The sequence below is a fragment of the Athene noctua genome, chromosome 13 (genome assembly GCF_965140245.1).
Source record: "Athene noctua chromosome 13, bAthNoc1.hap1.1, whole genome shotgun sequence".
NCBI classification, from domain to species: domain Eukaryota; kingdom Metazoa; phylum Chordata; class Aves; order Strigiformes; family Strigidae; genus Athene; species Athene noctua.
Genome location: NC_134049.1, coordinates 12716461 through 12744262, shown reverse-complemented (window position 1 = coordinate 12744262; position 27802 = coordinate 12716461). Strand labels below are relative to the sequence as shown.

Here is a 27802-nt window from a genome sequence, read left to right as displayed (position 1 = left end):
CATTTCTGGCTGCAGTGTGAGCCCCGCCGGGTCTCTGCGGGGATGGGTGATGGACCTCTGCCACCGGGCGTGGGTACCTGGTGCCTGTCCTGGGTCGGGGCACCAGTGCCCTCCTGTCCTGGTCTGAAGGGCTAGGCTGGAGCCCCCAGTCCTGGTTCCTGAGGCAGGGTCCTGTCCTGGGGTCTCGGCGCAGGGTGCTGGCCTGGGGTCCCTGACCTGGGGTTATGTCCCGGCGCTCAGTCCCTGACGCAGGATCTGAGCACCCGTGCTGTCTTGGGCTCCCGCCCCAGGATCTGAGCACCCCGCTCCCTTGGGCTCCTGTCCCCGATCTGGGCTCCCGCCCCAGCCTCTTGCCCTGGGCAGCCGGGCCGAGGTCCTGGGGTCCCCGGGCGGGATGCTGCTGCCGCTCCCTGCCCCTGGCGGCCCTGCTCTGGGGTGCTCGCTCACGGAGCCGGTCCCTGGCCCGTGCTCCCGCCCCAGGGTGCTGCTCTGGGAGCCCGTCCCGGGGCCGCGGCCCGGCTCTCGGGCCCCCTCCTCACCCCCGGGGCGGGGCGGCGGTCCCGTCACCCCCGTTACAGCCGGGCGGGGCCCTCGGCGGCGGGGCCGCACACGGCGCCTGTGCCGAGGGGCCGGGCCGGGGAGGCGGTCGCCCCCTTCCCCTCCCTCCCCTCCGCTTCCCGGCCCTGCCCCTTCCCCCATGGCGGCGCTGGGCGACGCGGCGCGGCTGGCGGCGGCGGCGCAGCGCGGGGCGGCGGCGGCGCTGTGAGGAGCCGCGCGGGGCCTGCGCGGCCCGGCGCCGGGCGGGCATGGCGGGCCGCGGCCGCCGCGCCTGGCTCAGCGTCCTGCTGGGGCTGGTGCTGGGCTTCGTGCTCGCCTCCCGCCTCGTCCTGCCCCGCGCCTCCGAGCTGGCGGCGGCGGCGCGGCCCCGCCGAGCCCGCCCGCAGGGCTGCCGCCCGCCGCCCGCCGCCGCCGCCCCGCCGCGCCGCCCCGGCCCGCCGGCCCAGAGCTTCCTCTTCGTGGGGGTCATGACGGCGCAGAAGTACCTGCGGAGCCGCGCCGTGGCCGCCCACCGGTGAGCGGGCGCGGGGGGGCGGCTCGGCTCGGGCGGACTCGGCTCCGTTAGGCTGGGCTCGGGGGGTTCGGCCATGTTCGGGTGGGCTCGGCTCGGTTAGGCTGCGCTCGGCTCTCGGCACCGCCGTTTCCCCTGAGGAGCGGCTGAGGTACGAGCCCCCGGGCGGGAGAGTCTCCCCGATGCCCCCCCCCGTCATTCGCCGCTGGCCCGGGGACCGCTCGCCCTTCCCCGGGGCAGGTGTGAACGAGCCGAAGGCGGCCCCTCACCCGGCTCTGCCCGCACCAGCCCGGGCTCCGCTTGGGCTCTCTCCGGGCGGCCGGGCCGGGCTGTGGGGTGAGGGGACAGAGGTGCCCCGAGCTCTCCCCCGCTGCCCGGACAGCTCGGTGGAGACGTGCGGGGTCGAGGTGAGTCGCGTTGACGCTCTCGCACGGTCCGGTTCAGCCGGTACCTGGCAAATGGACAGGGGTGGGGGAGTCTTGCCTGAGGGTCAGGCAGCTCCTCCATAGCGAGGGGGCACCTGCCGCCGCTCACGGGGGGAGATGCGGTCGTCAAAGTGCTTCCCTCAGCCTTCCACCTTGGGCATGGCCGTGTCACGCTGGTGCAGCCCTTGGCCGCTGCTTCTGAGGAGAGCCGGCAGCCTGATAATCATCATAATAATCATAAAGTTTGGAGACCGCTGTAACCCTCTGGATAGGGAAGAAAAAGGCCACTGCGCCAAGCCGAGAGCATGTGCTTAGGAATGAGACTCAAAATATGCCTCTGGGAACAAAGAATAAAATCAACCTCCGCTTGCCACAGCTTGAATGGGGAAAGTCACTTTGGACAAATCGGTCCGAGCTTCGGGCTGGCGAAGCGAGTTCAGGAGCCAGAGTCCCAGAGCCGTGTGTTCCTTACCTGAGCACACCTATTTTTGGAGCAGGGGCAATCTGTGTGCTTTGCACCGCGTGCCGCTCGCCGTAGCCTGCGGCGTGGTTTCCAGCTGTAGCTGGGTATTGCTGCGAGCGCCGCGTGCTAACGGGACTTCTGTCCAAAGCCTTGGCAGCATCCGAATAATCATCTCTTCTGTGAGAGACGTGTCTGTGGCTTTGGAGAAACTCTCTGCTCTGCTGAAATATGCTTATTGCTCTGGCGTTTGCACTGGCAGGCAGTGCTGGGAGGCTGTGCGAGAAGCCTGCTTGGGAAATCTGAAAGAGTTAAGAGCTAAAATGTCAGCTCGGGTATACCCCGGCTCCGATTGAGCGCTGCACAGCCAGTGCCGTCAGAGGAGCAGCCAGGAGCTCTGGGGCGGATCTTTCTCTAACAAAACATCCCCTTTAGTCTTGTACTAGAACAAACCCTTGCCCATCTCCTGCCTGCTCAGGCTGAAAAGTACTTGGCCCTATTGGCCAGTAAGTACAGGATGGCAAAACGTGTATGATGGAGCATCTCCTCCTCCCCATGCTCAGCTCTGGTTTCAGGAAAGAGTACCTCTCTTTGTATCAGCATCAAATGCAGTAAAATTGCTTAATTTGGGCAATCTGAAGCATATTGTCCACCAGCAATGGTTTTAATGGAAACTTAATTCCTTCTTTCAGCAATAGATCTGTAATTAAGTTGCAGGGAGTGTGTGATTGATGCTTTGAAATGGGTGAAAGAATCTGTTTCTCCAGGGTTACATATTCTTCTTCACCGTGTGGGATGGAGCATTTTGGATTGCAAATCTCATGAGCCGTGTAATTTACATTTACATACAGAAAGGCTGGAGTCATGTTGGGACATCACGTAACAGGTTTTATGGCAGAATAGTTTGTCTAGCATCCATCGGATTTTGTGTCAGGAGTTCAAGAAAGGGAAATTTATCACAGTATTGTCCAGAGGTGGGTGTTAGTTGTGGAGCATTTCACTTTGCTGGTGTGGGAAGGATTCTTGTCCCTGGCTTTGCCCGTGCTTGCTGAACAGTCCCGTGCTGTGGGAGAGCTGGGTTTACAGAACCAGATCTGCAACATCTGCTCACACAAAAAAATGCCTAAAGATGCAACTTCACAAATCCAGCTAATGGAATCGGGCTCCTTCAGCCCTCAGGAGATCTGAGTATTCCTTTTTACCATACCGCTATTTTGGTTTAACCTCTAGAGATGATGTCTGCTCTGGGAGGGGACAAATAAAGCAGCCTCTTAACGTTGTGGTAGGGCTAAATGCATTTTTCTCACCTCTGTTGGTGAGCTGGTGACCGGAAGACATCTTTAGGGAGGGGAGAAGAGGAAGACAAACCTGAAATCTTAAATGGCTTTTGATTGCCATGAAGTACTCATGCAGACAATTGCTGGGATTACTACATTGACAAAGCATCCTGGTGAGCTGAATCGCTGGCACAGCCAGTGAAATGGGAAGCTGCTAGCAAGGCATTCCCTGGGTGGCAGCGTGTGCAGAGCCTTGATACCAAGCTAGCCAGAGAGCTGAAAGGAATTAGGGATTCAGAGGCTGAATACCTCCAAATTGCTGTGGCTCAAAGGCTATTTACAGACACAGCTAAAAGGGACCAGAGCGGAAAGCATTTGCTGATCCTTGCTGCTGTGAATCCAGATAGGGTCTAACAAGAGGGGAAGCAATCCACTTCCTGAACATCAATCATGAGCAAAATGACCACTGCAAGGCAAAACGGGCCTGCTGGATTTTCAGGAGACGGCGGCTCTTTGAAACAGTCATGCTTTTGTAGTCTGCGAGGCAGAGAATAAGCTTTAGATCCACAGGTTTTCGGAGGGTGGATTTGTAGCTTCAGCAGTTACTGCATCTGACAGCCAGGTTAGCAGAGCTTCCTTTCCAGGAGGCCAGTGAAATGCAGCAGCAGAAACTGCGGTGTCACATCAAAGGACGAGAAGTAGTCAGGAAAAGAGCCGTGCAGGAAGGAGTTAAGGTATGGCAGGGGTTCAGGGAAAGTGCAACAATATGTGCTAATGGTTTTGCAGTTGAGGGGAGTTGTCCTAGAAGAGCTTCAGGAAGGACAGGATGGGAATAAGCACTCTAAGCAGTCTCCCAGAAGATTTAAGTCTGCTGTCGCAGGAACAGAAATATCAGGCAGTTGAGCTTTTTTTTTTTTGCATAGCAACTACATTTCCTGGGAAACGTGGCAAGAGACTAGAGTGAATGCAGTTAATGGCAAGATGTCAGAGGTTGGCCTTCGGCAGTATCTCTGAGGGAATACAGCCACAGTTCTTCTCAGTTTTGGGACAGTTCCCACGGCACCTTGAAGTGCCACGAGGCCACACGCACGAGGACCCTGCAAGGTGCTGTTTTGCATTCCTAGGCTCATGCTAAGCCGTCCTGCTCCCGCAGCTGAAGGGTGCCCTTCGGCAGGCTGTTTCAAACGTGCTGCCACAACTGTTTGTGGTTGCTTATAGGAAACAGACTGCACTGGAATCTAAATACCTGAGTGCTTGGAAAACCTTAAGTGAAAGGCAGCCAGAAGGATTTGGGGTCTAAAGGAGTTTGTATTATCTGTCTAAGCCTGCACTAGCTGCTGCATAAGTGTAATACAAAACACATTTTTGTGCTTCTTTAAATTCAGAGCCTAGGTTGAGGCTGTTGGGTGGTATTTGGGTTTGGTCCTTTCTGGTTGCTAGTGAGGGAATACAATGGACTGTGGAGTATGCACTCTTGCTTCTTAGGAGGAGGTTGTGCGAAGTGACTTTGAGCATCATGGCAGCTGATACACGCTTTTCTTAACGTATTGATCATACCTCAGTATTGCAATAGTGAGAACTTGGTGTGTCCTGGTCTTGTGTCCTCTAGCAGGAGTATGATGTACTTGGGCTTTCCGAGCAGTAAGCTGTTACCTAAAATTTGCAAGGATGATTATGGAACACTATAAAACAAATACAGTGAGAGCAAGTGACTTTGCATGGGGGATAAGGAGAAGTGAAATCACCTACATACCCCAAAATAACCACATGTCCCAAACCTCTGGGGCAATTGGCCCTTCATCTTAGTCTGACCCCCTGAGTATTTGTGCCTATGGATCCATTTCTGTCCCTCTTTCCACAAGGAATGTGGATGGATATCCATGGACAGAAAACTGTCATCACTTTAAATTGGAGGAGTTTAATTCAAAGGACTGTAAGGAGCTGGGGAAGCTGCTTGGCTTCTCCGTTAAAGCTAGATACCAAGCTGTCCTACAAAAATTTGAAAGGAGTTCTCCCCCAAAATCTGATTTCTATAATGCACATCTTAACTGACAAGTTCTTTTAAACCTATCTGGAAATTTTTAAAAAAAGCTAGTTTTTCTGTCCTTCCGAGATGGTCGTCTGCAGTACCATGGCAGGAGCAGTGTGCTGCTTTCCGTGCTCAGTTCTCCTGGTTAAGCTGTGGTTCGTTGCTTCCCCTGTATCAAGCACTGCTGGAAAAATGGGACCTTGAAGAACAGTTATGCAAAACTAGCCCTAATTCAACATGAAATTTAGCTGAACGATGTATTCAGGAAATCAGTCTTCTAGGCCCATTGCAGAGTTCTTTGCAAATTATGATTTTCTTCAGCATAATTATATGAGATGACTATTTCTGAAAACTTTAAATGGTTTCTCTGATCTCCTCTAAGGGAGTTTCCCAAGCTGCAGACAAAAACCAAATACGTTTTTTGTAATCGTCTCCAGTTTGGGTCTCTACAAAAGGAGCCCTGTCTGCGTAACCCCACTGACTATGCTTCTGCTGAGTCTGCAGAGCTGATAACAAAGCAAGGTAATACAAATAAATAATAAACACTGAAAACTGGAGAGAAAACATTCTAGATCTGTGCTTCTGCTCCAAGCTATGCTTTTTTACACTTCTTTTTAAAGGAAGAAATGACTTTATGACAACAGTAGGTGACTATAGCAGTGGTCACATTTTAGAAGATACTGGGGTTTTTTAATGCTTGCTTTGTGCACACAATTTTCTATATTGCATGAATACTTGCATCAGCTGTGACAAAATCTTTGCACCCAGTTTGCTTGTGACTTGCTCAGAGTATGCTACACCTAAGATATCCAGTGTGCAAAACCTTTTAAGGGATGCAAAAATTGACTTGGTAGCCACCAAATACTAGAGCAGTCCTAATGTCCTCTACAAAGAGGCTTCTACTAAGAAAGCATTACCGAATTTTTCTATGTTTGTGTTTGTTTAAATTGCACTTTGATTACCTTGTCAATGCCAGCTTCGAGTTTGTTGGAGTTATGTGCCCTATGAATTGAGAGAAACCAGGTCACACACCGTTGTGCATGTTTTCAGTGCTGCTCCTTGGGGAAGGTAATAGAGAGCCTTGCTGTCCTGATTCATGCACATCCTCCTGTTTAACCGAGCAGATTCAGATTACATGGAGGAGATAAGGCTGGGATCTGTCAGAGCAGTTCAGTTACTGGGTTTTTAAATGACCAGTTCAGTACACGTATCAGTTGCACTCAGAACCCGATATTTCTCTCTGGACAGAGTGGAAGTGGCCTGAAGCTGGCTGAGGCCGCCAGTGATCACTGCAGTGGAGGTGGGCTCTGCAGGTGTCGATACAGGAGTCTGGTGGCAGAAATGTGACCGCATTTCCTTTAAACAGTTGAGGGTGACGAGGAGCCCTTGTGGGGGCAAGGAGGGCATCGTTTCACTAAAAATATTTTCACTTGTTTTTATTATCAAACATACAGTTCATTTTCAGATGCACTCTTGACCAGGGAAGCAATGTCAGCCAGTGGGAGTGGGTGCTGGTGATGCCACAGAACTAGGAAGGTGTTGAGACAAGAGCTCTATGCCTAAGGAGCAGAAGGGATCAGGTGTCTGCTCTCAGGTTATGGGCAGCAATGGTAAACTGGACCGGAGGTGGGAGGACGGCTGAGAAACATAGCTGTTAACGCACTAATCTGCAGAATCGCTTGTGACTGAGCCAGGTCTGATTCTTTTCAATGTCAGATAAAAAGTTAAAAGTAGCTTTGATCGGAATTCATCCCTGCATTTACCAGTCCTTAGTTCTGCTGATAGCTGGGGTCAGAAAAATGTACTTACAGTTCATCTTACAATCTGTCGTTTGGCGTTTTTGGCTGAGTGCAACGATGTGTTTCCTGAGCAAACTTTTCTTTCTGTATTCTCTCCCCAAAGAAGGGCTGCAGCGATCTGTGGCTTAGACATAAGGAGCAGCCCATGGTGACTCCCATTGTTTCAGCCACTGCCGAGCAGCGCTTGCGTTGATACAGACACTCAGGCAATTTTTCGATGTGGGAGCATATTTTGTCTGTCTGAGTTCGCAAAGCCACAGGCACAAATAACATGGCGAGTTGTCTCATCCTAGAAAATGTGTTGCTGCAGGAAATGAACAAAGGCTTAGTCAAGCTGTGCTGGGGCATGGTTGATGTGAGATCCCAAGGCTGAAGTAACATTGTGGTGTCGACCAGAGTCGCACACAGATCTTTGGGGTGTGGTTAGTGTTAGGGCATGGTCCTTCTGTCTGTGTTGTGCGCCCCATGTATGCAGGAATCTGTCTCTGATTTAAGTTTCATACAAAAACAGAGGTAAATATGGCACATCCATGTAAAGATGGTGTCAAACTGGCTTTGAATAAAGGGGTTTAATGCAGTACGAGAACTGGGAACCAAAGTGCCAGAGTTTATGGATGTACATGCATTGTTTCCTCTCCATTGAATGGGAATTCTTCTCTTGACAATATTTAGGAGGGTCCTGAGGTGAATGCACCTGGTTGGAGAACAAGGAGTAAATTTAAACCAGAAGGGGTGGTGGTGTAAAGCAGAAATTGCCGTAAGACCTTAGCTTATAACTTCACCTGGTGATTGTCTGTAAAGTGTCCTGCTGCACCTGAAGCTGCATTGGGAACTGGTCACAGTGGATGAGATGAGCTGCATTTCTCAGTAGCTTCTTCTGCCTTTTCTTTCTATGAGATTAAAATTTGAATGCATCAAGTACCTTTCATGAAGAAGTCTTTTAAACTTAGGTTGGGAGTTGATAGGGGAAGAGCAATGGACAGTTGTAGTCTTTTCATTCAAGACCAGATGATTTGATTGTGGACCATGTGTGTCAGAAAGTAAACATTGGAACTTCCTTAATAGTTAGTGGAAGTTCAAGATATGAGCACATCTTACTTAAAAAACAGGCAGTTTTCAATGCTTTAACAGGATGTGACTTTCTAACCGGTAGTACTGTGCATTATTAATTGCATCACTGATGATTAAAGGGCTCATCACCTCTGTTGTGAAGTCAACAGGAACATTTCCATTGGCTTTACTCTGTGCTCTTCTAGGAAGCTGGGATCTAAACTTCTTCTATGAAACACTACCCATGGTAGTGAGAAATCCAGAAGACAGAGCTTTTAAAGTAATTGGGCGATATTCATTACACAAAGCTGAATTAGTGTGTAACTGTTAAGGTGTTGATGTTTAGTACTAATTAAATACTTTTGCATTTCCCAGTGGAACTTAAGGAATCGTTTTTCTGAGATATTTTTACATTTCAGACTTTGTATGGTAGCTAATTCTGGAGATTTCAAGTTTTAGATGGTCTGTACTGCCCCAAATCTGCTCTGCTTTTGGCAAGAAACCAGTGTTGAGAGGCATTGTGAGTGTGGCATTGAGGGAACACTGTGTCCTTAACTTTGAGTGTGTTTTCACATTCAACTTTGAATATAGGTTATATTTTGAGCATAGTCACCAAATATAATAAGGAAATATTCTCCCCCTATATAAAAAGCGGCAAAACCTGTTGGTTTATCAATGAAAATAGTTTTCTGTGAGTCTGTGAAGGATACATGAACTCTGCTTTTTCCCAAGTAGAATTTGAGAAAATGGTACTGTAACCTTAAAATTCATAATTTTTAAGGCAAGGCTGTAACAGCTACATGATTGAAAATTCTCCATGGAGGAGGCTAAGTGTTCTGCAGTCTGCCTTGAGGAATCATCCTGCATATCATCCTGCAATGTAAGTGACCCAGTTTGCCCACACAGATAGGTTGGATTTGGCAGAGAGATAGGAGCATGGAAGGTGTGGAGCAGATGCCTGCTGCTTTGCATGGAAAAGGCTCCTCTTTTGTGATGTTCCTCTCTTACTAAAATCTGGTCTGAGGTGTGCAGAAAGCTGCTGGAGGTGTGGGTGTTGGTTGCCCCAGGTCGACTGTTGGCATTACGTTTTGCTGGCATCTTTTAGGACTATTTTTCACTAGTCTTTTGCTGGTATGGGCAGAGCCGCTTGAGGTTACTGTTGCTACCATACTCTGTGCTTCTTCGGCTGTCGCAAACAGGCAGAAGCATTTTTCTTCTGTCAAACCCCTACATGCTTCTTCTCTACATAGCATCTGGAGGAGTTGCTGTTTGGTTGGTTTCCCACAGGACACTGATTCCTCACAAGTTCATGTGAAATTTGCACCCGTTTACTCTCTGGAAGTCAGTACTTCTGAACGAACATTTGAGCTTTTGAGGGGCTTAAAGGGAATGGAAGGTGAATATGGTGCTGAATAACTTGCAGGGAAGCTTTGGAGACATTAAATCCAGTAGTACGTGAATTGTTTGTCCATCTTGGCTCTGTCTGTCTTCACACTCTATCTTGTGACCAATAGCTGTTAGACCAATATTGAGTGTGCTTAAGAAATCCTGCCTGCCACTAGTGAACTAATATTATTGAATTATTTTTCTATCAGAGAGATAAAATACTATTCAGATGCTTATCAGAATTTTTTGTGTGTTGTACCAGTTGCTCAGTGTGCCATGTGAATATCCTAATTTGTGTGGAAAAAAAGTAATGCTTTGAGGCATTTAAAGAGAAAATTTGTAAAGCAGATGAGGTGTAGTCCCTTTGAGTGGTGTCTGGTAGTGTTCTGCCTGCCTTGGCTTGCATACTTAATTGGTCTTTATTGTCTCTTTCAATCTAGAACTTGGTCCAAAACCATTCCTGGCAAGGTTGAATTCTTCTCCAGCGAGGGTTCGGACACCTCTATTCCCATCCCCATTGTGCCGCTTCCAGGTGTAGATGACTCTTATCCACCCCAGAAGAAATCTTTCATGATGCTCAAATACATGCATGACCACTACTTGGACAAATACGAATGGTTTATGAGAGCTGATGATGACGTTTACATCAAAGGGGACAAACTGGAGAACTTCCTCAGGAGTTTGAACAGCAGCGAGCCCCTCTTTCTTGGGCAGACTGGCCTCGGCACCACGGAGGAGATGGGGAAGCTGGCGCTGGAACCGGGCGAGAACTTCTGCATGGGGGGACCAGGAGTGATCATGAGCCGGGAAGTCCTGCGGAGAATGGTGCCCCACATTGGCGAGTGCCTGCGAGAGATGTACACCACCCACGAGGATGTGGAAGTGGGAAGATGTGTACGGAGGTTTGCGGGAGTGCAGTGTGTGTGGTCCTACGAGGTAAGGACGAGGGTGTGGAGAATGAGGTGTGTGATTTGGGGGAGGTAGAGGAGAGGGTGGGAGAGGCTAGCAGCAGGGGATTGCTGTTGTACGGCCATGCAGCCGTTCCTCCAGAGCTTTCTTCCCTTTGCAACTTGACCATCCAGCTGTAGTGACCACATTCTTTGCTTCCTACAAGTGTCACCCTGGGAAAGACTTCTGCAAGTATGGAAAAGCAACAGTAAGGAGGGAAGTGGAGCCTGACGTTAGGCACATTGGTGTGGGGGGAGGAACGTTCATCATTCATAACAGATATATTTAAACAGAAGGGGAATGAGCTTAAATTAAAATGGCCATGGGTCTCTGCAGTCTTGACTGCCCAAACCTCTTTTATCTTCTTCAGCTGGTATGTCATGGTGTTGGTGTGGAAGATAGATGATACAATTACCATGTTTCTTACTGCAGTTGAAACGTGCAAGGTTGATACATATTTGCCCTGACAGTGACAGTTTTTTGCCAAACTACAGCCATGGCAGAGATGTCTCATGGTGGCTGGCACTGTTACCCTGGGTGCTGAGCTGCCTCCCAGCCTGCCCGCAGCCCAAGTCTGCTGCTGCTCAGGGGATTTGCTGGCAGCCCCATCCTGCAGACAGCGCCTGCTCAGCAGCTCCTTGACGTCAGCAGACACAAGCCACCACTCTTACACCGAAACTCAGGGTCTGCCCACAGTGATGTGGCTGTGAATGTGGGGGAAAAAAAACGAGTGAGTCCCCAGCCTGCTTGTGGCGGAGTTTCCTGCTGCTGTTCCTGCTGGATGCTGGGGGCTGGTGGCTCCTCCCAGGGGTGAGGGGGGCTTCTCCACCCCGGGCTGCTGGGCTCTTTGAAGTGAGTCCTGGGTGTTTACAGACTGTCTGATTGAAAACACCTGCTGGGCTTGAGCTGCAGTTTCTCCTCTCTAGTACCAGGGAAAATGCTGGTGGGTCTGTCTTAGAAATGAGGGAGAAGTTGAGGAAGAAGAGAGGGTGAAGAGTTTATCTTTTACGCAAACATTTATGACTTGTATGCAACTGTTGTTTTGTCCTTTTATGAGATGTGGTAAAGAGAAGGGGGGTTCTGCCCGAGTGACGGAGTAGCTGTGGTCACAGATACTGCAGCTGACCTGCTCTTTCACTGGCAAAGATTTGTGTTAAACTTTTGACACTGAGTGTCTGCCCCGAAAAGCTGTTGTTTCATTTCATTTCACAGTTCAGTGACAGGAAAGCCTATGAGGAAGGGGAAGGAGTTTCCAGCTGCAGTAATTCATTCATACCTTGTATGCATAAAAACTGTCTGGACTAACAGTGGCTCTCCATGTTCCCTGCTTACAGACCTGGAACTAGTTTATGTATTGTCAGCATCATGGTTAGCTGTTCATAAGGAGTCAGTAACTTTCCACAGCTTTTAGCAGCATAAAATTTTTACTCTAGACATTGAGTTGAAATAACTTCTGGTGTGAATGTCTGTACCGTGTGCATTTGATAGCTTACTGAAGGTCAGTGTTTTGGTCCTACTGAAACTGGCAGAGACCTCCTAAATTCAGTATGATCAAATTTTGGCTTGAAATAACTAACAATAACACACAGCTGCATTAGAAATGCTATCTGACATAATTAGATGGGGCTTTTCTCAAAATTAGTTTTATTTGATCAGCTTCTGTCAAATTATCTGTAGTGCTGGATTCTCCAAAGTGCCATGAATTACTTAAAATTCGTTTGTGTGAAGTGTATAAACTGTAAGATGTTCAGAAGTAACCTGTGAGTGTGAGATGTTAAGGCTCAGCTGTTTTAGAGAGAGGGAAGAGTTTCAGTGACATAGGCATGCTCCTTCTGCAAGGAACAGGTCTGCTCTCATTTACTTGAGACTTTGCAGTTTAAAAACCTGTAATCTTTTCCTTATTTTGATCTGGTCCTCTCATTGCCCAGACAACTAGATTAAGTGTGCCTGGTATTTTATTTAAGATAAAGCAATAGCTGTGTGAAATAACACAGCTGTCATAACAGCTGTGGTAGGAAAGTTTGGTGTAAAACTGACATTTTCCATGTCTTGTATGTTCATGAACATCAAGTAACAGGCCACTGTAAGTGGATTGCAAAGCATTGTATTTCAGTGAGCTTCTGATGAAGCAAAAAGCTTATCTGTGCCTGCTCTGCTGGGACACAGCTACCACATTCTTCACAATTCCCGTTAAGAGGGAAACAGCAATAGCACGAGGCTCAGCAAACAAAACGACGTTTGGATCTCAGAGAACCCAAACCTCAAACTTCTTCACTTCCTGCACTTCCTATTCTCAGGAGTCTCAAGTAGCAACACAAACGAAAAGCTCAGGCCTTTGCAGTCACCCTCCAGCTCTTTGGTTTTCCTTCTTAGCATCTCAGACATGGAATGCCCTGCCGGACCTCAGCGCGGGTGGTTTTTTTTCTCTGCACTGTTCTCACGGTGGGCTCTATGCCCAGAGTCGTTTTACTCATCTCCATGACTGTCACTGACCCCTTTCTCTGATTTTTAGGATCCCACAATGTCTTTACTGTGCTGCTCATCTTTCTTGTCTTTGGCTCTGGTGGTGTGCCCAAATGTGTCTCCAGGCCCAGCTCTGTGGGTGTTTTTCTGCTCGCGGCAGTCTGTTTCAAAACCCTTTTTTTTCCCCCCTTCCTGTGTTTCTGTCACTTTGTTGCTCTCTGTGGTGCCTCTTAGACCACTTCATTAGTGGCTCGGGTTATTGCCCGTTTCAAGACTTGTAAAGATTTGTTCGCGCTTTTCCTGCCGTCAGGAGCTTTTCAGCAAATACAGTAAAAGAATTGACACCATGATTCTTTGGACTTCCTGTTTCGTCTTATCCCAAAAAAGAGGCAGTAACAGTATGTGCGAGCTTGAGGAGAACTGAAGCTCAGTGGGCTCTGGGGAGCTTCGTCTGACACACCCAGGCTGCTGCTTCAGGAGAAGTTTGTAGCCCGTGATGGATTTTAGGCTCCTGTGACCGGGCTTGTAGCTGTTGCCTTACTTGACACGGGTCGAGTGAGTCACAAATGAGACATGCCTCCTAAAATGTAAGGTTTAAGGCAAGGATTATCATCATTGTAAAAACAAAAGCAAGACGGTTACTGCTATTTGACAAATAGGTGAAGCAGCCAAAGCAGTAAACTAGAAGAAAAAAATAATGAAAAGAATGGAGCAGTGAAATCTCTGAAGATTACAGATAGGAGCTTGACAGTTTATAGAGCGCAGTCCTTCCTCTTGAAGAGGACAGAAGTCTTGTTCTGATCTTGCTAGGAAGTGATTCTGCATTTCTAGTGAACGTTGGTATTTTGGACTTCTGGCACACTTCTGGGTGTTTTTCTCAGAAAAAGCTTACATATTTAAGTCTCCTTCCTTCTCTCATTTTTTTCCCACCTGTAGTTGTTCTAGTTCGCTTTGTGTGGGTCACAGAGACATGCTAGTTTTGTTTTCTCGTGCACTGCCGTGTGGTGCCATGCATGGTCTTGGCTGTTCAGCCTGAGAACAGGTTTCAGTTTTGATGACAAGCCATCTCATTTGTGATTTAAACAATCCCAGTGTATTGTTGATGTCAGTTTTCATTTTGAGTCTAATGTTTCCTTTAAATGCATCTGAATTACGAAGCCACTGCTCTGCAGCTTAGTGTTGTTTCAGCCTTGATTTGTAGCTGCAGCTGAGTATTGTTCTAATTTGTGTTTAATATCCTCACCTTAAGAGTGCTGGTAACTTTATTAAAGCTCTTTGTAACTGCTAGAAATTAAGGCAATGCTGATTTATATCTCTTTAATTTCTTCAGTAATAAAACCCTTTTGACCCACACTGCTTTCAGGTGATACTAACTGCTTTGTTTCCTACAATGCAATAGAAACAGCTGGATCCAACAGAACAGATTATGCTACTTAACTACTGGTGCAAATGCCCAGATGTTTTGTCAGTTTTTTGTTTGTGCATTCTGTCTGTCTGTTCTAATTGAGGTTGTGGGAGAAACTAGCTAAGAAGCATCAAGTGTGTCTGAGGAGGGGGCACTGCTTTCCTCCAAATTAGCAACAAGTATTCTTAAATGTCCTGAAGTGAGACAAGAGTTTTTGTTAATATACATGGAAAAGAAGCTATGACAAAGGGAGCAATCACATCAGGAAACATGTGCATCAAGGAAGACTATGTCCAACCTTTTGGGCATCAGTGAGGGAAAAGTAGGGCAGTGGTGACTAGGGATAGTGGGGGGTTTCTGGGAGAAGGGAGATTTGAATTAACGTTTTGTGTGGTCTTTCATCTGCAGTAATTGAAGATAATTGCTACTCTGAAATTTGCTGAAGTTAGGAAAGTCCTTAAAGTGCACATTATATTTGCCAAGTACATTGGCAGTGCCAGAACATACCATTTCTGGAATGGACTCTCTCATGGACAAAACTGAAGTTTATGGTTTTCTGTAAGATAGACAGAAGTCAAAAAAAGATAAAAGTCCTGCAGCAGTTGCTAAGAACTGGGGACAGATGCAACTGTTAACTGCTAACCTTCAGTTCCCTTGCTTGATCCTCTGAGAAAGAACTTTCCTTCCTCAATGAAAAAGGAGATCCATCCTGTTTGTAGTTGGCTAACGTATTGTGCGCAGTGACTTCAGCATCAGGAGCTGTACATCTCGGAGCAGGGCAGGATGGGGTCTGGAAGGGGCTGCTTTGGGCAGGGTGTTCTGAAGCACTCGGTTCACTGTGGTCTGTGCAGGGCAGTGAGGCTGGACTGTGATGTTTGGATACATGTATGTTGTCCTGGCTTCAGAGCTTGTACTTTTTTTGACATCAGAGTGTAGGAACATGGACAACAACAGAAACCTTACCTCACTGTGTGTGTAGCCCCTTGCTACTCTTCATTCAAGAAATGTACAATACAAATTGTGTGTGTGTGTGCGTGAGAGAGGATACAAGCATGTCCAGTGTTTTAGGGTGGATGTTTATAAATGAACTTTTCTTAAGCAGTAGATTTTATCTTTGAAACACTTCAGAAATGTTTTTTGGCTTCAGAGTAAGTTGGTAGTCATCCGTTCTGGGGACAGATGGGATCAGGCATCATGAAGGTAATGAAAAATTTTTTCAGAAGACAGACAGGTAAGACTAGAGAAGAGCATTAACTGGGCAGGGAAGGTGATGTGTGGGGCTCAGTGTGAGACTAAAATACATGTCTGATGTGAGAGGGAGTCTGAGACAACAGTGAGGGAGGCAGTGTGGTATGACCACCGTGGTCTAATTTTAGTAGCAATGTTTGCTGAGGAGGAGGGCAGAGAGGTCAAAGGAGAGAGTAAAGGCTGCAGTTTGGGTTTGTGAAACCAAGGTCCGACCATTAACCTAACACTGACAGTGTAGGTGGGAACTGTCAGTGTTAGGTTAATGGTTGGACTGAATGATCTTCAGGGTCTTTTCCAGCCTAGACAATTCTGTGAAGATGTGGGTTAGGAGGGTTTGGAATAGGAGACAGATCTCAGATCTGCACCCAAGTCTTGACCTAGGTCTTTCACTTCAGAAAATAATTAAATATTTCAAGAGGGAAAACTGGACATCACTAAGTCATTTCTTAGTGACTTCTGAACTCAGGTTGGTAACGGTTTCTTGTTTGTTGTAAAAGTCAACAACTACTTTGTATATAGCATTGTGTTATACCAAAGTTACTTGAGTTTGGATCTTACTGACTTTCTGCTGGCCATCATTTAAAAGAGGAAGGCTGTGTGATTTGTGCTAACACAGGCATGCCTTTCAAGACCATAGAGACTGTTTGAAACTGACCTAGTTTTTGTGAGCATACGGTTAATCTGTCCTTAGTTAGCTGGATGATTTGATCTAATGCCTAAGCTGAGGGTTGCTGAAATGGGGACTTTGATGGCATTGTGCAGACTCTAAGGAAGCTTCAGCCGTGAATCCAGCAAACAGAAGTATTGCTTTTTTCCCCATTATTGTCGTCTTGAAGTGCGGTGGTTCAGTTAGAAATTAGGATCTGTGCAGCCTGTTGAGTTTAGGGAGCCATCAGGATTAGTTGTTATCTTGGGGACAAGTCAGGAAAGGCTAATCCTTCATTGCATGACAGGACAAAGAACTCTAATAAAATAGCTCATCATCCCAGTTTCTTAGTTAAGGCACACAGAAGATACTTGATTTGAGTTTGTTCTCTTGAGCAGCAGTGGGGATAGGCAGAGGGAGGTAAGTCTGAGACCAGAAGCTTTCTAATGTGTTTTTCTCTTCTGAACTGATGGGAAAGCCATCTCTTTCTTGCAGAGTAGATTCCTGCTTTACGGCTTGCTGGAACTCAGTACTTGGAGGAAATTTTTTTGTTGTTGTTGCTGTGATTAGATCTTCATGCTACGCTGCCTCTTGGAAGTGAATCCCACCTGACTGGAGCCCTTGGAAGGACACAGTTAAATTGCAAACCTAATCAATATAAAATGCAGTAATACCTGTGTAGTCAGTTATCTCCTGTGGGTCAGTTATGTCTGACCAAACTTTTGAGTTGCCAAGTTTCCTTTTCTATTTTATTTAGTGCTTATCTCTGTATATTAAAGATGAGGGTGGAAGAATAAACCACTTGATGGCTACCTCTGTATAAACAGAATCTCTGCAAAATGTTCCATGTGACTAGACAGTAAAAAAACCACCCCTTAAAAATTGTCCTCAGCTGAAGTGGACATGAAGTGTCTTCAGCTGGGGCTCTCATTATGAAAGCTTTTAGCTGATCTATATGTAGAGGGTAACTGTGACCTGGATGTTTGGAGCGGGGAGTTAATTGTGTAAATTTGGAGAGAATATTTGCTGTGCTCCCTTCAGTCCATTAGAGCCAAGTTCTGTGCACAGCTTAAAGCAACAACAACATGGAGGTGTCAAAGCCTGTAAGCACAGGAGAGAAAAGCCAAACTTGTTTGGTGATGGGAAATAGAAATGAAGTGCTGATGTGGGGAAGGGGCTTAATATAAACTAGCTGAGGTCACTGAAGGGGTGGTAGAAACACTTCAGCTCAAATGCTTTCAGTGCTAGCTGTATTATACTTGGAGTATGTTTTGAGAAATACTTGGATTTTTTAAAAATCAATTGAGTTATTACAAAGAAACAAAACGTGACTCTTAGATGGATATGATGGGGTTTGATGCAATATCTATATTACTTTTATAAAAGTAGTTTAGTATAAAACATTCTTTTCTTTGAGCTTTGAGTGCATGAGCACAGATAATTATCCAGACTTGCTCTAGACAGTGGTTATAGCCAGCCACATAAGCGTGTAGCACTAAGCTGCTATGAAGGCTTTTCTTAATGCTTTTGGAGAAAATACTATGTAACAGGCTAACTCTGCTTTGACGCAGCACTGAGCGGCTGCTCTGTGAGCATTGCCTCAACTCTCTGGGCTGACGCTGCACGGGGCGGGCCAGGAGGATGCATTTGTGATGTATACAGTTGTTATTCTGCCAGTTCATCATGTTTGCAGTCACTGGTCTGCTGCTGGTGCTTGGGAGATTTATTGAAAAAAAAGCTGTTAACACCAGGTGACTCCTCACCTCAGTGCAGGAACTACCAATTCCTCTTTTGCTTCCCAGTTGCCTACTCCTAAAGTCAGCTGTCCTCAGTGGACTTTGTGGTCCCCCAGTGCTGACAAGACGAAAGATGGCGTTCAGTGTGCTGCCGTGTTTCTTTTTTTGTAGCTAGCAGCTGCAATTGCTAATGAAAACGGTGTATCTTGAGCCTTCCCCTGCATTATATCCAAGTGGACGTAACACATGTCAGTAAGGAGCTTGGCTTTTTGGGCTGTGGTGGGAGAACCATTGATTCATGGATGAACAGGCAAAATGCTAGATGACAACCTGCAATGCCCAGTCCTCGCAGCAGGCACGCAGGTAGCAGTTTAACTCGGTGCTCTGTGCTGTCATCTTATGGCTCTGCGGGTGGCATGAGTGTGTAATCTGACTGCACAGAGGATTAATTGTCAGGGATTTGTCTAACCTCATTTCCTGTAGACACCTCCAGGCTGAAGAGCTGCTGCTGCTGTTTTGTGTTCTAAAACCATCTGATTTGGAGCAGAGAACTTAATTCTACTTTACTGGACTGTTGCACCATCTTTAATTGATCCTTAAAATGCTCAAAACATTTTAACACTAATTTCCTGTGTTAAAAGCTTATCTGGATTCCTGGTGATGTGAATTTCCATGGTTATCAGCTGGAGACCTCTTAAAATCTTGCCAGAAATCCTGATTGCCTGAAGGGTGGGGATTATCTTCCCACATGCCTAAACCAAAATGACCTTTATGTGTCACAAAGAAGTTGGGAACATAATTGGAAGTGTTTGGGGAACTAACTGTTTTTGTTTTCTTTAATACTGAAGTTTCAGGTGAAAGTGTATTTGGGGGTCCTCGAAGAACTGAAAATTGAGTTCTGGTTATTTCTGGTTAGTTTCTTACATAAAAGTGAATTCCTGCTGGTGTCCGCAGTGAAAGCAAGTTCAGTGGTTCTTTCAGATGTATTTTGAGCAAGTTAAAAGTACTGCTACAACAATGAAGCAAAAGTAAAAGTTGTGACTGATTTTTATTAGGGGGATTCTTGAGAATAATTTGAACTTCATACCAGTTACTTGCAGCTTGGGTGTTAATGGTGACTTCAGTAAAAGAGTCAAAGCCTGCATGTAATTTAAATTGCTATTAGGGACCCAAAGTGTTTTTGAAGACCCTTTGAATAGGAAACGTCCTTTTATTCCTTTGTACCTTGTCCACACTGCAGCGTTATACCCTGATATGAAGTATTGCTGCTGAGAGGAAAGCAGCTCCAGCGAGCTCTCTTTTCCAAGTGAGCACCCCAGCAGTTTTTCTGCTTCCTGGTGACCTTTGCAGTCCACATAATGCGGTTTTACCTGTGCTGCTGGCAGGGACTTGCTCCCCGGGCTACGGTTTGGATGAAGCTCCAGTGATCAGCTTCTGTGCATGGTGGTCTGATCATAGAATCATAGAATACCAGGTTGGAAGGGACCTCAAGGATCATCTGGTTCAATCTTTCTGGCAAAATCACGGTCTAGACAAAGTGGCCGAACACCCTGTCCAGCTGAATCTTAAAAGTGTCCAATGTTGGGGAATCAAGCACTCCTGGGGAGATTATTCCGGTGGGTGATTGTTCTCACTGTGAAAAATTTTTCTTCTTGTGTCCAGTCGGAATCTCCCCAGGATTAACTTGTACGCACTACCCCTCGTCTTTTCCATGTGACTCCTTGTAAAAAGGGAATCTCAGTCTGCTTTGTAGCCACCCTTTAAATACAGAAACATGGTGATAAGGTCTCCTCTAAGCTTTCTCAAGGCTGAACAAACCCAGTTCACTGAGACTTTCCTCACATGGCAGGCTTTGCAGTCCCTTGATCACCTTTGTGGCCCTTCTCTGGACTCTCTCCAGCCTGGCACATCTTTTTTTTGTATAGCTGGGACCAAAACTGAATGCAGTGTTCCAGGTGTGGCCTGACAAGCACGGTGTGGAGTGGGATAATGACTTCTTTCTCTCTGCTGGCGATGCCCTTGTTGATGCAGCCCAGCATCCCATTGGCTTTCTTTGCTGCTGCAACACACTTATCACTTGTACTGAGCCTGTTATCCACCAGAAACCCCAGGTCCCTTTCCACAGAGCTGTTCTCCAACCAGTAGATCCCAGTCTGTTCTGCACTGCTGGATATTTCCCCAGTAGCAAGACCTTCCACTTGTCCTTGTTGAACTTGATAGTTCTTGATAGCCCACTTTTCCAGCCTGTCTCAGTGTCTTCCTGTCCACTTCTCTGATGTCCTGGGAACATTGCTAGGGTAGAGCAAACTGCTTCATCTAGCATCTGTTCTGGTTTGTAGCCGAGAGCACAAGTTGGTACAAGATAGAAGCCCTAAAGGTTTATGCAGAGCTGTGAGGTGAGGCTCCTACAGCCAGTGCTTTAGAGTCATTAGCTTAGAAAGAGGTTTAAGAAGAGGCACAACAAGCTCTTGTGTAATGAAGAGAGCACAGGTAGGGTTATGCCCACTGGGTCTAAGCTCCATCCAAGTCTCTGGTTTTAATCCTTCTTACTGAATGGCTTTAGGGAGCTCCAGCTGAGTGCTGTAATTTTGTTTTTGGAAGCAGTCTTCAGAAGCATCCGGTAGTGTTTGTGGATTAAGCACAGGTTCTTAGACAGAGGCTCAGATTAACAATGAAATAAATGGGAACCCATATTTTGGACTCAGCCAGCAGTTCATTAGAAAGCAGAAAAAGGTAGTAGAAAGCTGCTTGCAGTTCCAGAAGTGCTCCGGTCACCTTCTTCCTGCTGCAATAGAGAAGCACCTTATCAGAAAATCACCTACCTTTGGCTTGCCCCAGCCTCTCTGAGTATACAGCTGGTGTTGGGTTGCTGCTTCCTTGTTCACTGTCTTCTTGGCCATGCTCAGACCTTGTATCAGTGTGCTTTCTGAAAGGCAAGCACAGGTTTGTTCATGAAAACTTGTTGCCTGCTCTTGTTCATGGTTGCCACTTCAGATTGGTGCAGCTGGTTAGAAAAGTGCTCTGAGAATAGCAGCAGAGTATTAAAGAAGGTTCCTCTGCTCATAGGCCTTCAATGGGTGTAATTACTTGGCAGTAACTTCTTTAAACCTTATTTGAATTAAAGCTACATGTTTTGGCTGGTTATGTCACCACTGTATTAGTGAGGAATGCAGGAGAGAGTGCTAGTTTTCATTAACTGAGCTGCCTTAATCCTCTGTAACCATACTTTTTAATATGTCTTACTTGTCTTACAGAGAGAAAACATTTGCCCAAGGGACAGCAGAGTTCACTCCTCAGCATCTCTGTAGAAGGGCAATATTCTTTGTCCTCAATATAAGGACTTAGAAAATTCTTAGTAAATGGGTGTTGAGAAGTAATATCATGTGTAATTCTCCATAAATACTTGGTGGGGAACTGTCTGTATCTTAGGTTTGAGCTTTTTATAAATTTTTTCCCTACAGTTCCCCTCAATGTATGGGTGCAGAGTGGGTTAAATGCCTGATCCAAATTTTCAATGGTTTCATACAGCCTTCAGACCAGATGCTTCACTAAAAACAGTTGTCTGACTAGAGTGACTCCAGAACATACACCTCTTGTGTTCGTTGTCCAGGTCAGCAAAAATATTGTTGCCTTGCATGTGTATTTTTAAAGTCCTGACAAAAGAGAAGTTTGCTTAACCTTATCACAGATGATTTGTCAAGAAACCTTACCCTTACCTTGTCTTACCTTGTTTGTTTAACCATATTACAGATTACTTAACTGACGTACTTGGTTTTATATCCTTCTCCTACTGAAGACACTTCCTAACATCTTTCGCCAAGGGGAACTTTATTTAAAAAACCAAAACAACCAACCAACAACTGAAAGACAGTAGCAGATTTAATCTTCATAAAGCACCAGGGCTTTTGCTTCCCTGGGAATGTTTGTGAATTGTGGCTTTTCCAGGTTTTGGACAGAGCAATTTTTCTTTGACTTTTTCAAATAATCTTTTCTCCCCTGTCCAACTCCTTACAATTGGAGTGTGCTCTGTAGTTACTGCAAGAGCCTTTTGCAGTTGCACTTTCTCTTCCTGCATTCTACTGGCCCTGACTAGAAGCCACCTCTGATCCTATGGAATAATGTGTTTGGCAGAATCCTGAAGTTTGCCAGTTGGTAATCATCACTGCTGTGTGGACTTGTGCTGGGGAGAAACCATTCATGTAGTTTCTTATCTTTTGTAGGCCAAAAATAACACCACAGCGCCTGCAATGTTAGAGAATTTGCCTAATTTCAGAACTGGAAAATCAGGTGAAGATGGAAAGGATATTTCAAAATATATAATAGGAGCTGAGTGCCTAAGTATTCGGATGAAAAGCCTTTGTCTGGAGCTCTGGATGGTGAATCAGAAGTATTTGTCACGATCTTTTGCATGGATTGTACTGCAGGAGCAAGTCTCTGCTGTGTTGCAGGTCTGCTCGACTTTAAATCAAGTGGTGCAGCTCTGATACAGGAACTGCAAGCAAGGAAGATGGAAGGTGAGGGCAGTGTCATCTTTCTTCAGGTTGTAATTTGGCTGCTCCACATCCCTGGCGTGGCTCAGAAGAAGCAAATGGGTCATTTCTTCAGCCCACGGCGTCTGCTTTGTGCCATCTGCCCTCGCGGTTCCTGGTGCAGAGGAAGTGTGAAATGTGTAACCCCGTTTATTCTGCTAGGTGGTCAAGGCCCTCTCCCTTACAGAAAATGCCTTGTTTCTGTTCAGCCAGCACAAAGGCTCTTTTATAGCTGCTTGGCTATACATCTGTTGAGGTGCCTCAGACTGTTAGCACTGGTTACTGTTTGAGGTATGCAGGCTCTGAGGCTGTGATGTACAGTGATACGTTGTTTATATGTTGCCTCCCTTTCCTTTTGAGGATAGGGAGCTGTGCTGTGTCCTGCCCTGAACAAAGCTGGTGTTAGTTCTGTGATGGAGCGGTAGCCTGGAGATTTTCCCTTTAAAAGCAGGACTGGAATCCTTCTGTTTCACACTTTGAATTAAATGTCTGAATTTGGCAATGTGACTGCAGGACAATAGGACTTTCTCTGGGGAGAAGTGTGTAGAATTTCTGCTCCAGAGACACACCTGACTTGAAAGCCAGTGTGTGCACCAGCGTGAAGGGACCCCCATCTTTCACAGGGCACTTAACTGGAAAAAAACCCTGACTTCCTAGAGTTTTTGAACTTTATTGCAGCCTCTGGTTTAATTTCTTCATCTTCTTCCCTCCCTGCCCCCACCAATATTTTTTTTTTCTCCTGCACATGTCCTCTTGCGCATTTCATGAAGAGACTTTGCTGAAACCAGTCCTGCCCAGAAATGCACACTCATCTCTTCAAATGTAGGGGAGGGAGTGAGAGGAGGCTCTGTAAGCGGGCAAAGTCCTGGTGAGTTCTGAATCTCAAATGTTTGTCTCCTTCAGCTTTCAGACATCTTAAGGTTTGCCATCTCTTGGCTCCTGTGTTTGGTTTTCTATATTGGGTTTTTTTAACCTCACCAAGCTATCTGACAGCTCTTCAGTTCCGTTCCCAAATAGCATTCTGATGCTGTCACTGCTGGATTCTTGACTCAAAGTAGAGCCTTGGGTGGAAAAATTCATAAAATTACCATGAGATAGGTCTCACGGGATAAAGGAAGAACACAAGAGGGATGTGCTCTGTTCATGTTAAGCTCTTTTGCTTTGACATTGATGTTCTCTTCTGCTCCATTAGCATGGATAAATATTGAAATCTGGTAGCTGATGGTGGCAAAAGGTGACTTGGGGCAAGTCCATGGTATGTTCCACCACCAAGTTCCTGTCCCTTGAGAGCAGCAGCTCTCTCTGCTCTGCCCAGGCCCTGGCGTCAGCACCCGACTCGGTCTTGTGAACATGTGCCTGTACTTGCTCTCCTCTCTGGGGAGTATTTCTTGTTGAAGATCTGTTTAGGCTTTGCAAATGCATTTAGGCTTTTTGTGGCCTCTTTCACAAGAGGGTGAGAAGTTACTTTTCAACTTAATTTTAGACTGGCTGTCATTCTTGAGCAAGCTTGAAGAAGTGTAGTTTTGACCTTGCTTGTGGGGAAACTTGAAGGAACCTGATTTCCCAGTACATTGAGGGAACTGTTGCCTCAGGTCTAGAATTTTGTGCTTCAGCATCAAAGTGCTTTGCAAACCTCTCCCATGCTCCTTCCACCCTATCTATAGAAGGACAGCTCTCCCTGCATGGCACAGGGTTATCCCCAGGGCACAGGAGGAGGTATCATCAGGGCAAGGTGTAGAGTGTAAGAGGTCCTGACTGTTTCCTGCAGCCAAGCCACACCTTTCCTCCCCTCTTTCACCAGTCACTTCAATTAAAATTCCACCGTTAGGGCTGAAATGAGGTGAGGCAGGAGCAGACTTGTTTTCAGGAGGGAAAACTGAATTTTCTGCTGGAATGGGCCTTTTCCCAGGGTGGGTTCAGGAAATGTCCCCTCCTCACCAGTTAGGTGGAGAAAAGTCACAGGTAGAAATTGCAAAAATAATTGTCATTGTCTGCTTCAGTTCCCAGAGGGCATCACAGAGTGAGCACATTGAGCTGGAAACAGCCCTGCAGAGGCAAACCTGTGGTTCTCCATCAGCCTTTCTGAACGATGGCCTAGAGCACTCATTGAAGATGGTTTCTTAATAAAGCTGGGGGGAGCTGAGGTAACAGGGGTGCAGATGAGAGTCTTTGCTGGCACTGGTGAGCAAAGTGGAGGAATAGGCAAGAACCTCCTGAAGGTGAAAGGTGACAAGAGGAAGAGAGCCAGAGTGAAACCCGGGGGGGTCTTATTACTGTGGTGGAGTCCAAGTAATTTCAAATATTTTAAACAGAGGTCCCATGAGTAGAGATACAAGGGAACCAAATTCCTTTGGCATTTGCAATATCAGGCTGGCTAAAATAACTGCTCTTGTGCAATGCTCTGCTGAGCAGTTATGGAGCAGATGTTGCTCCTTTTGTAACTGCTGCTCAAAGTGAACCAGTTTCTCTCCACGAGGGAGAGTCCGGCTGGCTGTGTAAATCAGGGAGCTGTTTTACAGGTGCTCGCCTTTGCAGAGGGTCAACAGAGTGATAAAAGTTGAGGCCAGAAGTGCTTAGAGTGGAGGAGATGCAGTCACTTGGAGTTGCTGAAGAAACTGTCCCTGAGGAGTGTGAGGACAATGTGAACCTTAAACATGCTTAACCTTAGTTGCCCGCAGTTTATCTAATGAGAGTATGGGAGCTGGGTGTGTGGTGGGGGTAGGCAGAGAAGGACTGAGATACGCTTCGGAAAGGAAATCGGTCTAAAATAAGCACAAGTAAACAGTAAAATCTTACAAGGTGCAACCTAAGGAACAACCTGCCGTTCTTGCTGTGACACAGCTCTAATCCTTAAAGCCGGAAATCATATCTGATGGGCTACAATGATCTTATTTTTTCTAGACGTAGAACTCCCCTATGTCTGTCTCCCCTAGGCAAGGAGGAATAGCTGCCAAGAAAGCAGTGCACTCTGAGACTCAGCTGCTTTGGCGTGCCAGCAAAACCATCCTGTGCTAAAGTGACAAGTGTGATGCTGATGGGACGTGTTCTGGCGTGGTGTCCAAGTTAAATCTAAGTGGGAGCCTCATGCACCTGACTGATGGCCAACATAGAAAAAACACTGAGCACCCTGCATTGTAGCTGGTATAATTTCATGCCTAGTTACCATGCAAAATAGTCAACTCTATCCAAAACTGAGGTTTGAAAGTGACTTCTTAGTGTATGTTCTCTTTCTGTCCAAGCAGAGAGTGTGCAATGAAGAACAGTGGCTTGGATTTTGTTTTCTTTGGTAGCCAATATAACGTCACTGGTTGTCTTTGTGTCTGCCTGTCTTTGTGTGGTGGGACAAAAACGCTGTGTCCAGTTTGGAGTTGGTGCCAGTTTTATCAATATGATGATTATATGCAGAAGAAAGGAGCTGCAGTGGTTCTCGTGGTGCCTCGATGGTAAATAATAGTAAAATATGGCTATCTCTTAATATTCTGGTTAGACTCCCCTGATTGCCACGCACTGGAAAGCAGCCCTTTTCATGTAACTGTGCATGAACATGCACTCTGTGGTTAGCTAAATGTTCACATCCTAGTGTGTGCTGGAATATAATCACTAAAATACTGCAGACTCTGTTCCCGAGCATTGTTACTTGGATGATGCTATCACAGGTTAGGTTTTATTTTAATTTTTAAATCCTCAGGTGTTTTGCAGAGTTGCTTCAGTCCTTCCTACATCAGCCTTTGGGACTAAAACCATAGCTATAACTTTGAAACTTGGAAATATCTGTACAGACTCAGTCCTGCATCTCACACCAGACAATGAGCACTGAAAGCTAAACTGAGCCCATTGATATGTTGATGATCAGTACTTTTTTCCTTCTGATTAACATTCAACCTGTGTCTTCTATAACGTTTCAAACAAACCATGGGATTGTCCATTCTTCTTAGATCCAGTTGCCCAGTGGATTTGAGCCTGTCCTGCCAGAGAAGTTGCTGGTGCTGTATCCTGTTAGGGCAGCATCCACATTGGCCCGTGGTGCTCTGGTTATATGTATGATCCAATTTGGGTTGGTTTTCATTCCCTGAGAGCGGTCCTGGGCTGAAGGTGACAGATTGACAACATGGAGAGTGTTACTTCTGTGTTTGATCTGCTGTGACATGGAGTCTGTAATCCCGTAAGGGTTGCTGCTTCCCTGCTGGGAGTCTGCATGTTGTACGGAGGGCTGCATGCTGCAGGCTTTGCCTTGGAAAGCTCATGTGCCAAGAGATTTAAGAGGGGTGCAGTAAATGGCAGGACACCACACAGCACCATGGGGAGAATTAAGTAAGCAAGAATAGATGCAGATATTTTTAATGATGTTATAAGTTAAACTGAATTCAGTTTAGACAAACAACTTGGTAAAGAGAGAACTTCTTTTCTGTGCTTCAGGAGAGCTTCCTGGCAGGCCTCTTGGTCAAGCTGGCTGCTTTGGGCCCCCCTTAGCTCTCACCTGCCCCATTTGCCTCGCTGCCTTCCACGTGTGCTGCTCTGGAGTGGCCACCTTGGTTCTCCCATGGGATCAAGAGTGGGTTCTCTGCAGGAGTTCAGCTGGGGGTGAGCCCAGGCTCACTGGAAAGCCCAGCCACAAAAGGAGGGAGGCCAGTGGGCCATCAGGCTCACAGAGGTTGGGGATAAGCTATCCTGTGGGTCTTGGACAGAAGAAGGTGTTTGATGGTTGGACTAGATGTTCTTTAAGGTCTTTTCCAACCTACACAATTCTGTGATTCTGTGAACAAGGCATGTAGCATTGGGAGGGCTGGCACCTTCTGTCCCATGCTTTTGCTGTAAGTTGCCAGCTTTTATCAATTATCATTTAGTCTTTGAGTGTGGGGACTCAAATGTACTGGTTAACCAGGCTGTGATTGCAAACATTCCGTTGTAAATGTCACACTGGTCTCCCAAAAGGGCGAGAGGAAGGATCTGATTTGGGTGGCCAAACACCCCTTCTGCCCCCTGGCACTTCAGTTAAAGGTCAAGGCTGGTAGGTATGCTTTTCATGCCAGGATAGCCTGGGAAACTCATTGCCATGTCATGTCAGCGGAAGTAGGAAATTCATAAGATCTGAATGGGGATTAAAATGTAAAAGGGCATACAGAGAGTGCCGGGGCATGCTGTGGATTGTACATTTCAAAACAGAGCTGCCACTGCACAGGGCTTAATCTGGCAAGTAAATCCCTGCTTGACCAAACCACAGCAAATTTGACAAAATAGTTTGGAGAGATGATAGATCACTCTATTTGTTTCTCTGTCTTCCATTTGTGGAGAGATGCTGGAACAATTAGGGATTTGCGCATGTGCGTATGTG

The 27802-nt window shown here is 46.4% G+C and overlaps 1 protein-coding gene across 1 annotated transcript in view; it reads left to right on the top strand.

The window, feature by feature from the left end:
* The first annotated feature begins 762 nt into the window (after positions 1 to 762).
* CHSY1 (chondroitin sulfate synthase 1) overlaps positions 763 to 27802 on the top strand; it is an 80044-nt gene continuing 53004 nt past the window's right edge. The window contains exons 1-2 of the mRNA XM_074917202.1: positions 763 to 1072; positions 9936 to 10431. Of these exons, the coding sequence (XP_074773303.1) occupies positions 807 to 1072; positions 9936 to 10431 (762 nt within the window). The 5' untranslated portion in view covers positions 763 to 806. The remainder of the gene's footprint in view (positions 1073 to 9935; positions 10432 to 27802) is intronic.